The sequence below is a fragment of the Podarcis muralis genome, chromosome 13, assembly GCF_964188315.1.
Source record: "Podarcis muralis chromosome 13, rPodMur119.hap1.1, whole genome shotgun sequence".
NCBI lineage: Eukaryota > Metazoa > Chordata > Lepidosauria > Squamata > Lacertidae > Podarcis > Podarcis muralis.
Genome location: NC_135667.1, coordinates 25,989,009 through 26,003,925, shown reverse-complemented (window position 1 = coordinate 26,003,925; position 14,917 = coordinate 25,989,009). Strand labels below are relative to the sequence as shown.

Below are 14,917 nucleotides of genomic sequence, written 5' to 3'. Positions count from 1 at the left end.
TTAAAACATCAACAGGGCTGCCTTCAGATGTCGTCTAAACGTCAGGTAGTTGTTTATTTCTTTGACATCTGATCGGAAGGCGTTCCACAGGGCGGCCACCACTACCGAGAAGGCCCTCTGCCTGGTTCCCTGTAACTTTTCTTCTTGCAGTGAGGGAACCGCCAGAAGGCCCTCGGCACTGGACGTCAGTGTCCAGGCAGAATGATGGGGGTGGAGATGCTCCTTCAGGTATACTGGGCTGAAGCCATTTAGGGCTTTATCACCAACACTTTGAATTGTGCTCAGAAACATATGGGGAGCCAATGTAGGTCTTTCAAGACCGGTGTTATGTGGTCTCGATGGCTGCTCCCAGTCACCAGTCTAGCTGCCGCATTATGGATTAGTTGTAGTTTCCGGGTCACCTTCAAAGGTAGTCCCACATAGAGTGCACTGCAGTAGTCCAAGCGGGAGATAACCAAAGCATGTACCACTCTGCCCAACTTCCAGAACATGCACTCAGAGAACTGGGTCTTCCCAATAGGTTGCCCAGAGGCAGGGATAGTCTTCAAACAACGACTAAACCTGCCTCCTTGATAATGACGTGGTCTGGTCTTAGCATAACTCCTCCTCCTACCTGAGATCACGGAGATCGGGTGTCCCAGTGCATCCCCCCCGCCCCCCATGGAACCTGCCTCAGCCATTCTGTTGGCTGAGGCCCACTCCCAGGCAGCCCTGACCCTCTCCCTTTAAGACAGAACTATAAAAAACTACACAAACTATTCAAAAAGGGAAAAAAAGAATTTTTAAAATAATAATCAAAAATTACTATACTAAAATTAAACCAATCCCCATTGACCAGCAGAAGCTCTTCAGGGTTTCAGAGAAGTGTCTGTTTTGCACATGTTCTGCAGTGAGGTTAGATGACATCATTGCACATGTATTTATTTCACATTCATGCCAATTTATTTGCAGGGAGGTTATAAGACATTGCACTCAGCAATTGTTATCCCACACTTTCCAGTATGTTTTCCTGTCACTTTTAAAGTCCTTTTAAAAAAGCAAAACAAAAGTGAGTTCATTGCAAAGAACATCAAATGAACTTTAATTGAACTTTAATAGTGACAGCTGGAAGTGCCCTAATTGCATATTTCCATGCGCCATATCTTTGAAAAAAAACTTTACAAGCTTTCCTGGAAACCCAAAAGTGTTGTTGCCTATGTTTAGTAAATGTCATTTGCCTTTCCCCCAGTGATCTAATACAGCATCTTAGACTGGTACAGGATAAAACTGTTTGACACTATAGACTATCTACTCCACCAGGAAAAGCTTTGCATTCATCTGTAATGCAGACTGCAGACTGTTGGTGAAAACAGTCAAGTCTTGCCAATCAGAAAACATTTTTTTGCCAGTGCAGACTTAATTTTGGCGCAATGATTTATTTACAATCTATCCTCCAAAAAGGAAAAGGGTTTCTCATTTTTCAACTGTTGCCATGCAAAATCTGGATTTGGTAGGATCCTTCAAAGGAAAGCATGGTAAGTCCTTGTGTGCTGATATGGATCTTTGTTACTTAGAAGTACAACTAGAGAAAATAAAGTGAAATGCAAATATGATATAAAATGCTTCAAATATGCTGTTTGTATTACCGGTATGTATATTTACTAGAAAGTGGGTTCTATGGAGTTCAGTAGAACTTTCTCCCAATTTAGCAACCTTCATATCTATCTATTCCAATATAGAGGCCATATGGCACTATTTACACTGATTAGAACAAGATTTTAAAATTTGTAATAAAACTGCTGAAAATAAAGGAAAAAAATGTATATTTGTTTTCTAGGAAGAATAGAACAAAAATATATAATAAATTCAATACTTTTGCAGCACACCATGAACACCATTGTACTCATCAAATTATAAATAATTTGTTTTTTATGCTTTTAAATAAATAACAAACATTTTTCACTTGTTTGCCACTGAAAATTATGAGAAGCTATTTGGAAAGTAGATTTATTTATCTATTTAGGAAAGGGCATTTATACAAATTATGAAATAAGACTTTGCTCTTATCCATCAGGGCTTTTTAAAACACTCTTATTATTCAGAAGATCTTTCTGTGGATCTAACCTATTGACATTGCAACCTTTAGTTCATAACTACAAAAAAAAAAAAAAAAAAAAAAAAACTTCTACTGAACCCAGTATATAGACTTACACAGGATGGAAGCAATTCTAGTCATTACATCAAGTTAAATGAATGTACTCAGATAAAAATATATGGAAACGCTGGAGTGCTGGTGCTGTCCCATAGAAAGGCTAAATTAAAAACAAAGCAATAACTTCTTTTTTTCCTGGAGAAGCATGGGCTTTTAATTTTATTCTTAAATGCTAGTCTCCCCTGGAGAACAAGGGGCTTTTTAACTTGTAAAGTACAATCATACAATCATATGCATGTTAATTTGGAAGTAAATCATGCTATGTGTTCTGTAGGGCTTTCTTCCAAGTCATAGGATTACACTAACAGTGTTATTCAAAAATATTTTCCTTATTCCCCAGAAAATAAATGATTCTATTGATTGATTGATTGATTGATTGATTGATTATTACTTATTTTATCATGTTACATCTAGTTAGTACCTCCGACTGGTATTTGATCTAGTGGGGTGAGAAAAAGCCAATTTTCAGTGACTGCCCCTTTCCTTTGCACCCTGCTGCACTACATCCCACAACATTTTGAAGCTCTGCCAACTCTCCGGAGCATATATTTGGAAGTGCAGGGATTTGGGAGAGATGAAAAGTGACCAACAAAAATGTTTAAATATAAGGGAGGGGAGAGAAGGTTTGCTCTTCTGCCGACTGGACTGAGGGAGTCAGGCACAGGTGGCTTTTATGCATGGCTCACTGGCTTTTCACTTTGCATTGATGACACTGATCCTCATTTTGGGCCAGGGCTGTGTGGCCACCCTATGAGTTGTGAAATTAGGATTTGTTTGTCTCAAGCTGCATCACTTTTTGCTTAAGCTGCACTGAGGTGGGGGCTAGGGAAGCTTGCTATAGCTACTGGATGTCCCAGAAAATTAGATTGTAAAAACCCCCTCATATTTTGAAACAAACAAAACTAATTTGGGTGCTGGGTTCTTTTTCTAATCACTGTAAGTGTTTTTTCTATGCAGAACAGGCATTCAGTCACGGAGAGACAGAACCAATCCAGTGTTAGAGATTTCATTCTTCTGGGCTTCCCAACACCCCTGGAATTCCAAATCTTGCTCTTCACATTGTTCCTCATTGTCTACATTTTGGTTTTGTCTGAGAACGTCATAATAATGCTGACAGTCTGGGTGAACAGCAACCTCCACACTCCCATGTACTTCTTTCTGTGGAACTTGTCCTTCTTAGAGATCTGGTACATCACCGTCACCCTGCCAAAGGCTATGGTGAACTTTGTGATAGAGAGCAATCTGATCTCCTTTGTGGGATGCATGATGCAACTCTATTTCTTCCTGGCATTGGGCTGCACTGAGTGTGTCCTCCTTGCCGTCATGGCCTATGACCGCTACGTTGCCATCTGCTACCCTTTGCGCTACCAGGTAATCATGACACAAACTCTCTGTATCCAGCTGGCAGCTGGATCATGGATGAGTGGCTTTTTCATCTCAACGTGGAAAGTCCTCCTAATATCTCAGTTGACATACTGTGGTCCCAATATCATAAATCACTTCTTCTGTGATGTATCCCCACTTCTGAACTTGTCTTGCACTGATATGTCCATGTCTGAGCTGACAGATTTCATATTAGCTTTGTTTATCCTACTGACTCCCCTTTGTGTCACCATCATGTCCTACATTTATATCATCTCCACCATCCTACGCATTCCCTCAGCCAAAGGCCGCCAGAAAGCATTCTCCACTTGTGCATCTCACCTCACTGTGGTAGTGATCTTCTACTCTGCCAGTATTTTCATCTATGCCCGCCCCAGGGCCATCAGCTCCCTCAATTCGAGCAAACTTGTTTCACTTCTTTATGCTGTCATAGTCCCCCTTTGCAACCCGATTATTTACTGTCTCAGGAACAATGAAGTGAAACAAGCACTAAAGAAAACCCTGTTGCGGAAGCCATAAGGAAGCTTTTTTATGGCCAGGGCCGGATTTAGGTTTGATGAGGCCCAAAGCTGCTGAAGATAATGGGGCCCTAAGCTATAGCTTGTTTAGCTTATACGTAAATCTGGCACTGCTTATGAGTGATATGGAGACTGCTATTAGCACAGAATACCATAGCCTGAGTGGTGCCCCTTACTAGACACATGTCACACCTGTGCTAAGGAAACTTCACAGGTTGTCTATTAAGTACCAAGCCAGATTTAAAGTTATGTTACTAAAATATAAAGCCCTAAACAGCTCTGGACTATGTTATCTGAAAGAACCAATTGCCCTCTATTAAGCTCAGCAAATGGAACAACTTTAGCCTTTCCATGAGCTTCTGGTTATCAACTTCTGGTGATGTAGAGACAGACCTTGTGTCTAGTGGCACTGGTATTATGGAAAGCACTCTCTGCTGAAATACAAGAGGACACACCTTTATTGGCATTGCACTGGGCTTTGAAGACACAGACATTCCCTTGGTCTCTCAAAATGTTTCAAGCACTGTATTGTTTTAATGGGATTGTTTTACTGCATGTTTTAATGATGGAGGTTTATGTTTCAATGTTTTATTGTGTGTGTAACAACAGCAACAATTTATTTATACTCCACCCATCTGGCTGGGTTATGGATTAATTATGGATGTTTATATTTTAATATTTGTGCAATTGGTTTTTATATTTGTAAACCACTTAGAAATCTATTTTGGCATTCGGTTCTATACAAATTTAACAAAAGCAACAACTGTAATCCAGGGAAGAGTTCAGATTTAATGTTACAGAGAAGTAAGTAGCAGGCTGCTCTTGCCTATTAGAAAGGCAAGCACAGCTGTTTTTTGAAGCAGCCAGGGAGCGGAGAAGCCTTTTTGGCTTAAGGGTCACATTCCAAAGCTTAAATGCTGGTAGTGTGCAGGGCCAAATCTAAAAGTTGGGGGGGGGGGGGGAAGCCACCTACAAAGCCCATAGAGACATTCATACACTTGTCCCCTTCAATCACACCAATATTCCATTAATTCACACACATTTAGATGTTTAATGTATCCTGAAACAATGATAAAGGGCCCCCCGCTCCAAACCAGACGACCCCATGACAGGCATAGCAAGGTCAAAGCGAACAACCCTATTCTAGGGAGGGTGGGACGGGCAATCCGATGCACGGGCGAGAAGAGGAAGCCCTAGCCTCGTGCAAGGAGTTTTAGTATTTCTGGCTGTCAATCAATAAATGGCAACATTCACTTCTTCCCAACAACAAGGGAAGCCCCAATCGCATCAGTGGCCAATGATCAATTAGCCCGCCACCCAACTTTGGATTGTCCTGGCAGCCCCCACCGCAACACGTGCTCTCCATGAAGGAGAACACACTTTCCCAGCTTGAAAGGATGTGTGTTCCTGGCTTCAGTGGGTAGAATTTTATAACAAATAAAATAAAACCTACATACAGTAACAGTGTACGCTCCTATGATGTAAGTAATGGATCCCACCTGCTAGCCTGCTCCCTAAAATATCACTGATTTGCTCATTTCTATATATAAGGTGCCTACATTCTGCATGGACTGGTTGCATGGCAACATGTGCAAATGGCTTTAGATACCTATTAGGTCCATAAATTATGATATAGCATATATTCAACACACAAAAAACAGCAGCAATTTGTTGTTGACCAAGGACAGCTGGACATATAAAGGGCCCCATTACCTTCAGTAACTTAGGGCCTCATCAAACCTAAATCCAGCCCTGCTTTTATCTCATCATGTTTTCTATGGACTTGGTGTTACACTCTCACATTACTTACATCAACTGTGCATAGTTAAACTGTGGAATTTGGGGGGAAATTGTATTGAATTTGTCTTAATTTGTGGCTCATTTGATAAAATTTGGAAAATCAATAAAAATGATTTGTCCGCTCTGAAGAAAAAACAACTATGGAATTTGGACCCACAACATGCAATAATGGCCACCAATATGGATGACTTTAAAAGAGGACTAGAGTAGTGGCGTACCTTGGGGTCTCAAATTTAAGTGGCACCTTATGCGGCTTCAAAATTTGGCACTTTCACAGACAGGAAAGAAGAAAAATCTTTATGGAAATTCTGGCCAACAGATTTCAGTACAGAACTAGTTATATCTAGGAGTTTGATGTCCCTGGATGTACAGGAGCAGTCTACATGTATTTCCCACACATTTCTTGGATGTCTTCTGCTACTTTACATTTAGAGAGAGAGAGAGAGAGAGAGAGAGAGAGAGAGAGAGTTTAAAACCCAAATGACAAATTTTGTTTTCTTGTGAGTGCTTTCTAAAACCAGTATCTTAAAATGTGCAACAAATTTAATCTACATGTATAAACTTCCTTGTTGTTAATTTATCTGTATAGCAAATCTATAGCCAGCACACTGCAAAACCCCTCACTGTTATGCAGATGTTTAATTTACACTTAGAAAATGTTACATCTGCTCTGCATTTCCGAACATAGTAACACTCTGGGGACTGAGTCTGAAGTGAGCACCATTTACTTAAAGAGAGAAAACTATTACAAGAAACAAGAACACAATCCCACTGAGGTAAGTTCTCCCCACTTTAAATACATTTATAGATACATTCATGTATTTCAGTGGGAGAAGGCAAAATCCCTGAAGATCTTGATTTAACTATGAATTGAAGGTGCACGGCTTTGGAGTAAAGAGGTTTGAGAGTCATGCAAATGTACAGTTTGTACACCATCCTTGGATTAACGGAGGTGAGAGATGATTCTTGATGATATAACCACCATAACTAATCATAGTAAGGTTGTAGCATGTATATGAATAGATTTTCTAAAATTATTACAGACAGTTGAAACTGATAATTATTGTGTGTTACACAAATTTCCTATTTAAAATTTCTGCTCCATAGCTAGGAGCTGCAATATTTTGAAACAAGGTACATCCACATTTTTTATTCTTTTTATTCTGAAGCTTTTGACATTATTGGATGAGAGATGGTGAACCCTTTGAAGAAGGGTTTGGATCATCTTTACATTAAGTACTTTCTGACATATCTCCACGTCTGCTAAAAGGAAAATAGGTAATGCAAGCTGGCTTTTTAAAAAGCATGTAACTGCATGTTTTCATATTTATTTTTTTCATTAGCTATTACGGAGGCTGTTGAAGAAAAAGAGTAGTAGCCATTATATTTTCTAGAGATGAAATGCACTTCTTAACTACATTCACAGTCATGTTTTGGAACAATACATAGAGTAAATTATTTATAAGATAAATGCAACAAATTGTATACTTGGAACCTGCACTGTACATAAGGATCATTTGTCAGTCCTTCAAGCAGAATGTGAGTGCCCACACTCTATATGGGGTAATAAAAATGATAGTTGCTGAAAGCCCTGCATGTGCATCAGAGATGTGAAAGGAAATGATATGTGGACTTGGAGAGAACCCTCAGCTCCACTTCAAAGGTACATGGCATCTGGGAAGTAGAGAAAAGTCTACTACACCATGCTTCTAGTAGTCACATTTGCTTGTTTTTCCAGATGGTGTGTCCCCCCACCCCCACCCCGATCTTGGAAAACAGTCTGCCTTGAGCAGAAACTGTAATTATGAGAAGGGAATTATTAGCAGGATGGAAAATTCCTTGTTCTTCTCCTGGTCAATGTATCTTATTTAAAACTGAATAAGAACCACTGGGGATCACAGTGGGTAGAAAATACCAAAAACCAACTGACTACCATAAGAAATGTGTATATGCAGCTATGACTTGATATTAATCAAGTCATTGGTTGCATGTATGAAATACAGTTAAACTTTGGAACTACTCTCTGGTAACTCAAACACAATATTTTTCCACAGACACATCCCCAATGATGACTCACTAATCCACTGAGATACCGCTTGAGTTGTTCCTTCTCTCCTTTTCATATTGTATGAATAAAAAGAAAGGAGCCCTATGGGGTGTATGGCTTTCATGAGTTTTGGGTTATATGCATGTGCTGAACTCAGTGCTCTATCTGCCACAGAGCCACATCAACTTACATAATGACTCTATAATGAGCTCCTCTTTGGGGGAGAATGGGTCTCTTTTTTCATTTTACAAAAAAAATTAATAAAAATGAAGCACATTGAAAAGATTTGCATATTGCGAGAATTGACAATACTGTCTGCATCTAGGGCTAGTCAATATTTTGTATGATGCTCTGTCTAGGAACATAGAAAAATAAAGATCTTCCTTATGCTCACTCACACAACTGATCTATCTAGCTCAGTATTGTCTACCCACTGATCTTCAACTGGCCAGGACCTACTACTCAGTCATGACCTGGTCCAGGAGCACTACCACCATGCAGATGTACGGTAGCATATGAAGAGATGGGTACCCAAATGCATGTTTCAGTTAAAAGTGGGTCCTGAGTCTGAAAAGGCTGAAGATAACTGGCCGACACTTATTGGCAGCAGATGTCCAGGATCTCAGGTAGCTGTCATACTTAGCCCTTTCTGGAGATGCTGGAGATTGCACCTGGGACCTGTTGTAGTCAAATCAGATGAACAAGAGCTATCAATCACAGGCAAGAGAGGACTCAATCATGTTATCCCTGGCTTGCAGTTCGAATAATAGAGCACAGCAAGTAAAGCATCACACTATTCTACTAATATGGGGAGTTGGGGACCAATTTCCTAAACCAGTAAAAATGCAATTCATTTTCACTGGGCAAGGCAAGGTAACAGCTCTGACAGTCTGATTTAGGAAATTATTATGAAGCTCATTTTAGAACGATGGTATAATACATTTGAAAAACCTCAGTTAAGTGCAAGATTAATGAGGTCGCAGCATGGCCATGTACAGCAGATGCATGTACCATACAAGAGCTTGACATTTTGTCAAGTGTACATTTTGTGGCAAGCTTGGATCTGTTGCTTTTCAATGAATGCAGCAGAGCATTCTCATTTCCATATAGTGTAGATGCCATCTTTCACAAGGCAGTGTAGAAAAATTACACACATTGAAAACTTACTTGCAGAATAAATAACAAAGCAGTCAATATTAGGTGAAAACAGATATATTGTTATTATAGTTGTTACGGTATTCTAGATGTTGTTTATTTGATATTTTAAGGAGTCCACAACACCATCTCTTGCAAAAATCTGTTCACACTTGCATTTGTCTTCCAGAACTGAAATAATTTCAAGAAAGACAAACCTTGCACTGTATTCATCGGTTCTTATTTTAAAAAGAGAGAAATAAAATGGTGTGGCAAATGGATAATGTTGCAGTTAACTGTGGAAATCCAATAATATTTTATCATATGACATAGACAGCAATGGAGACAGAAGGCACGATTCTGCTTTAAATCCCCCATCATAATTACAACCCATGTTCTTTATGGTCAAGAAAAGAAAATGGAAAACCACACAATGATTACACAATTCATTTTAGCAGGTTTCCAAGGCAATATGGAACTACAGCTGGCTCTCTCTATTCTCTTCCTGCTGTTGTATGTCATTACCTTAATAGGAAATATTGGAATGATAACCATCATCACTACTGATGGCCAACTGCAAAGCCCTATGTACTTTTTCTTGAAAAACTTATCCTTCTTGGATGTCTGCTACTCTTCAGTCATCACTCCCAAAGCTATGCTGAGTTTTGCTACTGGAAACAAGGCCATTTCCTACAATGAGTGTGCCACTCAAATGTTTTTCTTCTCTCTCTTTGGGACCACCGAATGTTTTTTCCTTGCTGTGATGGCGTATGATTGGTTCACTGCCATCTGCAATCCGCTGCTTTACAATGTCACCATGTCCAAGAAGACCTGCACCCTTCTGGTGGCCATTTCCTACTGTTTTGGCTTTATCAATTGTTGCACACAAACAAGCCTTTCATTCAGCTTGTCCTACTGTGAGCCAGGGGAGATCAACCAGTTCTTTTGTGATGTCCCAGCAGTCATGAAGGCCTCTTGCTCAGACACTTTTGTAAATGAAATGGTGCTTTTGGGGATGTGTGGATTTATCATTATTATCACCTCCACAACTGTCCTAATCTCCTACGGCTACATAGTAGCCACAATCCTGCGCATACCTTCGGTGGAGGGGAGACACAAGGCTTTCTCAACCTGTACTTCTCATATCATGGCTGTAGTTTTGTTCTTTGGGACAGCTTTCTTTATGTATGGCCAACCTGGAGCTCTCGCTTCTCCTAACCAAGGTAAAGTGGTATCTGTCTTCTACACTATTGTCATCCCAATGTTGAACCCATTAATCTACAGCTTGAGGAACAAGGAGGTCAAAGATGCCTTGGGAAGACTGTTGAAAAGGTTCGCTTTCACCCAGTAAACACTATATTATATTTTTATGGTTGGCAGTGCACAACAATCAGTTTCTCCACTTGAGGCAAAATGGGAAGTGCCGCTTTGCCCTGTTGCTCTTGCCAACCCCACCGCCTGCTCCTCCTCCTCCTGCTGCTGTGAGCCCTGCTATATCCACTGCTGGCAGAGAAGCAGCACTGCTACCAGCACCAATTTGGGGCAAGAGCATGGCAATTTCAGATGAGACATTGCCACCAATGGACACACTCTTGCTCAAAATTGGTGCTGCTGGCAGCGGCACTTCTCTGCCACTGGTGGAGATGATGGGGCAGGCAAGACAGCCATGGGCATGCTTCCACCTGAAGCAATGCTATAATGGCTTGGGTCTCTCCCACAAGCAAAAGATGACTCCGGCAGTAAATTATTTCAGATTTATTAGTCCAATAACAAGCCCTGGGTCGGAGCTCAACTAATCTTTGTCATCCTCAGAAAGCACAGTTGCCGGAACTAAGCCCCGCCCCTTCCCCCAACAGGAAAACCCCCACCTTCTCTTCCTTTCATTTTCGTGCTTCTCGTAAAGTCTTGAGACCCTGTGAGATTTTGGAGAGAACACTGCCGGTGTTCCTGAGTCTGAGTCATTATCTGAGCTGACAAGCTACATACTTTCACTCTGGCTCTCCCTTCCATTACAGTGGTACCTCAGGTTAAGAACTTAATTCGTTCTGGAGGTCCGTTCTTAACCTGGAACTGTTCTTAACCTGAGGTACCACTTTAGCTAATGGGACCTCCCGCTGCCGTCACACTGCCGGAGCACGATTTCTGTTCTCTTCCTGAAGCAAAGTTCTTAACCCGAGGTACTATTTCTGGGTTAGCGGAGTCTGTATCCTGAAGCATCTGTAACCTGAAGAGTCTGTAACCCGAGGTACCACTGTATCTCTGTGCTCAGAGATCAAGTTACAGTGGTGCCTCGCAAGACGAAATTAATTCGTTCTGCGAGTTTTTTTGGCTTGCGATTTTTTCGTCTTGCGAAGCACGGTGTCGGAAAAGTTTTGGAAAAGCTTCAAAAATCACCAAAGTCTTCAAAAACCTCAAAAAAGGCTACCACACCACGTGCTATGAGTTGCTCCTCGAAGTCAAGTCACAACTGTATTAACGGTTTTAAGAAAAAGGAAACAAACTTGCAAGACATTTCCGTCTTGCGAAGCAAGCCCATAGGGAAAATCATCTTGCGAAGCAACTCAAAAAACCAAAAACCCTTTCGTATTGCGAGTTTTCCGTCTTGCGAGGCATTCGTCTTGCGAGGTACCACTGTACTGCTGTTCTCTGCTGCTTCTCCCTCCCCCCTGTATTCCATTCTTCACTGCTCTCTCTCTCTATGTTATCGTCCTCCTTTCCTGTCAGTGAAGGAGCGTAACTGACAAATGGCCTCAACCCAACTGAGACGGCTCCAACAATAACATAGATAGTTGAATATGAGTCAAATTTTGAGGGTGACAAAGTTGCTTTGTGGGACACCTCTTTTTCTTCCAGCAACATTTTCTTTTCTTTTCTGACACTGCAATCTTTCTGTATTGTGTAGCAGGTGTGTGTGTGTGTGTGTGTGTGTGTGTGTGCTGGGAATGTGTCTGAGCCATGCTACAGAGCCCGGAAATAGTTCATTGGTTGCCCAGGCAATGTGAGTGTGGGCCAAGTATGTTTATCCAGCAACTCTCTGTGAGTGTGGGCCAAGTATGTTTATCTGTAAATATAGACACACAGGCTAAACATGAAAGCTTTTACACTGTTTAACACACTTTCTGTCTTTAGTGTTGATTAGGCTACCTCAGCTTGCTAGTAATACATTGTTAAGCTAGCATCTTCATATGTCAGAGATTGCCAACGTGCAACCTTCTAGATGTTGTTGGACTGCAACTCCCATTATCCCCAGCCAGCATGACCAATAGTCAGGGATGTCCAGAGTTGCTGACCATGAATAATAAATGCTTCAGTTTGTTCATTTCCCTGTTCTGTTCTTATTGCCTTTTGAATTGAATTTTGTATTATTATTCATATAATAGCATATGCATAATACACTCCACATTTCCTAATATATCAGTACATAAAGAGTACACATTTCCAAATATATCAGTACATACCACAATGCATGTAACTTTATTAATACTTTTTAAAATCATGTTGCAGAAATATAGTACTTTAGATATGTATTATACTTGCAATGAATGTGTTTTTGGAAATAATTTTGCATGTTAATCAGCCTTAAAAAAACAAAAACCCTTTCTATTGAGAGAATCAGGGGAATCAGGGGGGAGTTTAGTTTTTTAAAAAACAAAGCAAAGCAGAAGTAGAAGTAGAAGCAGCTCAGGCATATGAGGCTGTTTGAGGCATATGAGGATATTTGTGGACAAAGCTCAGTTACATCAGGACTTCTAAAGACCATGTATAAATCCACTTAAAACTCATTCCTCCCCCATCCTTTGAAGTATCTCTTAAATTGTGGTATGTTTTAATCTTACAAAACAGAGCACATCTGGAAGCTAGTCCCACTAGGAGCTCTTGCATCTTGAAGCTTAGTAGTTCTCAAGAGATTGAGCTTGACTATGCAAGCAATTGTCCCCCAAGTGTTATGGGACTATTTACACATGCATTAACACTGAACACAGAAAGAACATTGTCGTGACTCGCTTGTTTCAGAGGTAGGTGCCGATATGTACTTTTAAGTGAAACAGAACAAAAGCTAATGTTTTCATTTCATTTTGATTCAAAATCTGACCCAATGGAGAATGAAATATCTGCTGTGGTAGGAGAGGAACATGGCACATTGCTCCAATGGAAGAGAGAGGAGGGCACTAGGTCCTTGAAAGCTGAATTAGTTCAGGGGGAAATGATCCAAAATATTTAAGAAGCAGGTTACTGGGACACCATAAAATGCTGCCACACTATAGGAAAAACTTTGAATGGTTGTTTCCTTAGAAGGACCATATTTTCAAGCAGTAGGTTGCTTATCTCTGCAACTAAGTGAACATTTTCACACTTTAAAGGAAGTAACTGCAAATCAGCTTGACCTTGTAATGTAATCAGAAACACTTCATATTGTAAGAAATATCAAAGCAAGGTGAAACAACAACAAACTTGACAAGCTAAGAGTTGTACATAAGGAATTGGAGCATTTTGATGATGATGGTGAGCTGAGATCAATAAGAAAACCTCAGATTTATTCATTTTTACATATAGTGTAATCTGTTTTTATTAACTAATAATACATGCATACATTTTTTCATCCCTCACATTTCTTCTTCACAGGACAGTCTCTCATGTTGCCACAGTGGTTCAGTGGTAAAGCATGCCTAGGCTATCACCAGCATCTCCTCATAGGCCTGAGAATATCCCTTGCCCCAAACCCTGGAGTGTAGACAATACTGAGTTACATGAACCAATGTTCTAACTCAGTTATTAAAGTCAGGTGTCCATCTCCACTATTCAGATGCCAGTAATGTGTGTGTGTGTGTGTGTGTGTGTGTATTACTTGCAATGAATGCGTTTTTGAAAATAATTTGGCAAGTCAATCAGCCTAAAAAACCCGCAACCCTCTCTGTTGAGAGAATCAGGGGGGAGTTTACTTTTTTTAAAAAGCAAAGCAGAAGTAGAAGTAGAAGTAGAAGCAACTCAGGCATAAGAGACTGTTTGATGGACATTTGTGGGCAAAGCTCAATTACATCAGGACTTCCAAAGACCATGTATAAATCCAGTTAAAACTCATTCCTCCTTCTGTTCTCCGTATCCTTTCCTGCCATCAACTGCATCTGGGTACTAAGCAGTTGGATTGTGCATAAACCATAACACCTCAGCAGCTGTGTGAATGGCTAGGAAGGGCTCTTTATAATTGTCCAGTAGCACCTTAGAGACCAACAAAGTTTGTTCTGGGTATAAGCTTTCGTGTGCATGCACACTTCTTCAGATACACTGAAACAGAAGTCACCAGACCCTTATATATAGTGGGAGGGTGGAGTGGGTTTTTCCTCAGAAGGGTAGTATGAGATGGGTGATTGACTCAATGGGTATGGTAAACCTGTTGACGACTGCTAACGACTGCAATTAGTCCTACAATTTTGCAAGGGATAGTATGCACATAAAAGCTTATACCCAGAACAAACTTACCGTAGTTGGTCTCTAAGGTGCTACTAGACAATTCTTTAATTTATTTCGACTGCTTCAGACCAACATGGCTACCAACCTAAATCTAGATTAGAATATGTAATGGAAAGCCATTGCTTCAAAATATTTTAATGGTAACTAGCTGATTGCCTGGTGTGCTCTGGTCCATGGGGTTGTGAAGAGTCGGACACGACTAAATGACTAAACAACAACAACAACAGCTGATTTCCTCAGTACACAACAGGTTGATTTTCTTTTAGACCGGTACATGCTGTTGGACCCCTTTTTGTTTTGTGACCCATCTCTTTTTTTAAATCAGTTTGTTTTTCTTCATTTTAATGATACTGTTTTACTTGTTGAGCCATATAT

The 14,917-nt window shown here is 40.4% G+C and overlaps 2 protein-coding genes across 2 annotated transcripts; both read left to right on the top strand.

Moving 5' to 3' along the window:
* The first annotated feature begins 3,142 nt into the window (after positions 1 to 3,142).
* On the top strand, positions 3,143 to 4,093 carry LOC114582901 (olfactory receptor 6A2-like). The gene has a single exon (XM_028704249.2). It carries the CDS (start codon positions 3,143 to 3,145, stop codon positions 4,091 to 4,093), a length of 951 nt encoding a protein of 316 aa, XP_028560082.2.
* A 5,395-nt stretch (positions 4,094 to 9,488) lies between these two features.
* LOC114582902 (olfactory receptor OR9H1-like) lies at positions 9,489 to 10,424 on the top strand. Its single transcript, XM_028704250.2, has one exon. The coding sequence runs from the start codon at positions 9,492 to 9,494 to the stop codon at positions 10,422 to 10,424; it is 933 nt and encodes a 310-aa protein (XP_028560083.2). The 5' UTR covers positions 9,489 to 9,491.
* Positions 10,425 to 14,917: the final 4,493 nt, after the last annotated feature.

Excerpts from the sequence above, each read along its gene's own strand:
- LOC114582901 (XM_028704249.2), top strand. The coding sequence starts at position 3,143 with ATGCAGAACAGGCATTCAGTCACGGAGAGACAGAACCAATCCAGTGTT.
- LOC114582902 (XM_028704250.2), top strand. The coding sequence starts at position 9,492 with ATGGAAAACCACACAATGATTACACAATTCATTTTAGCAGGTTTCCAA.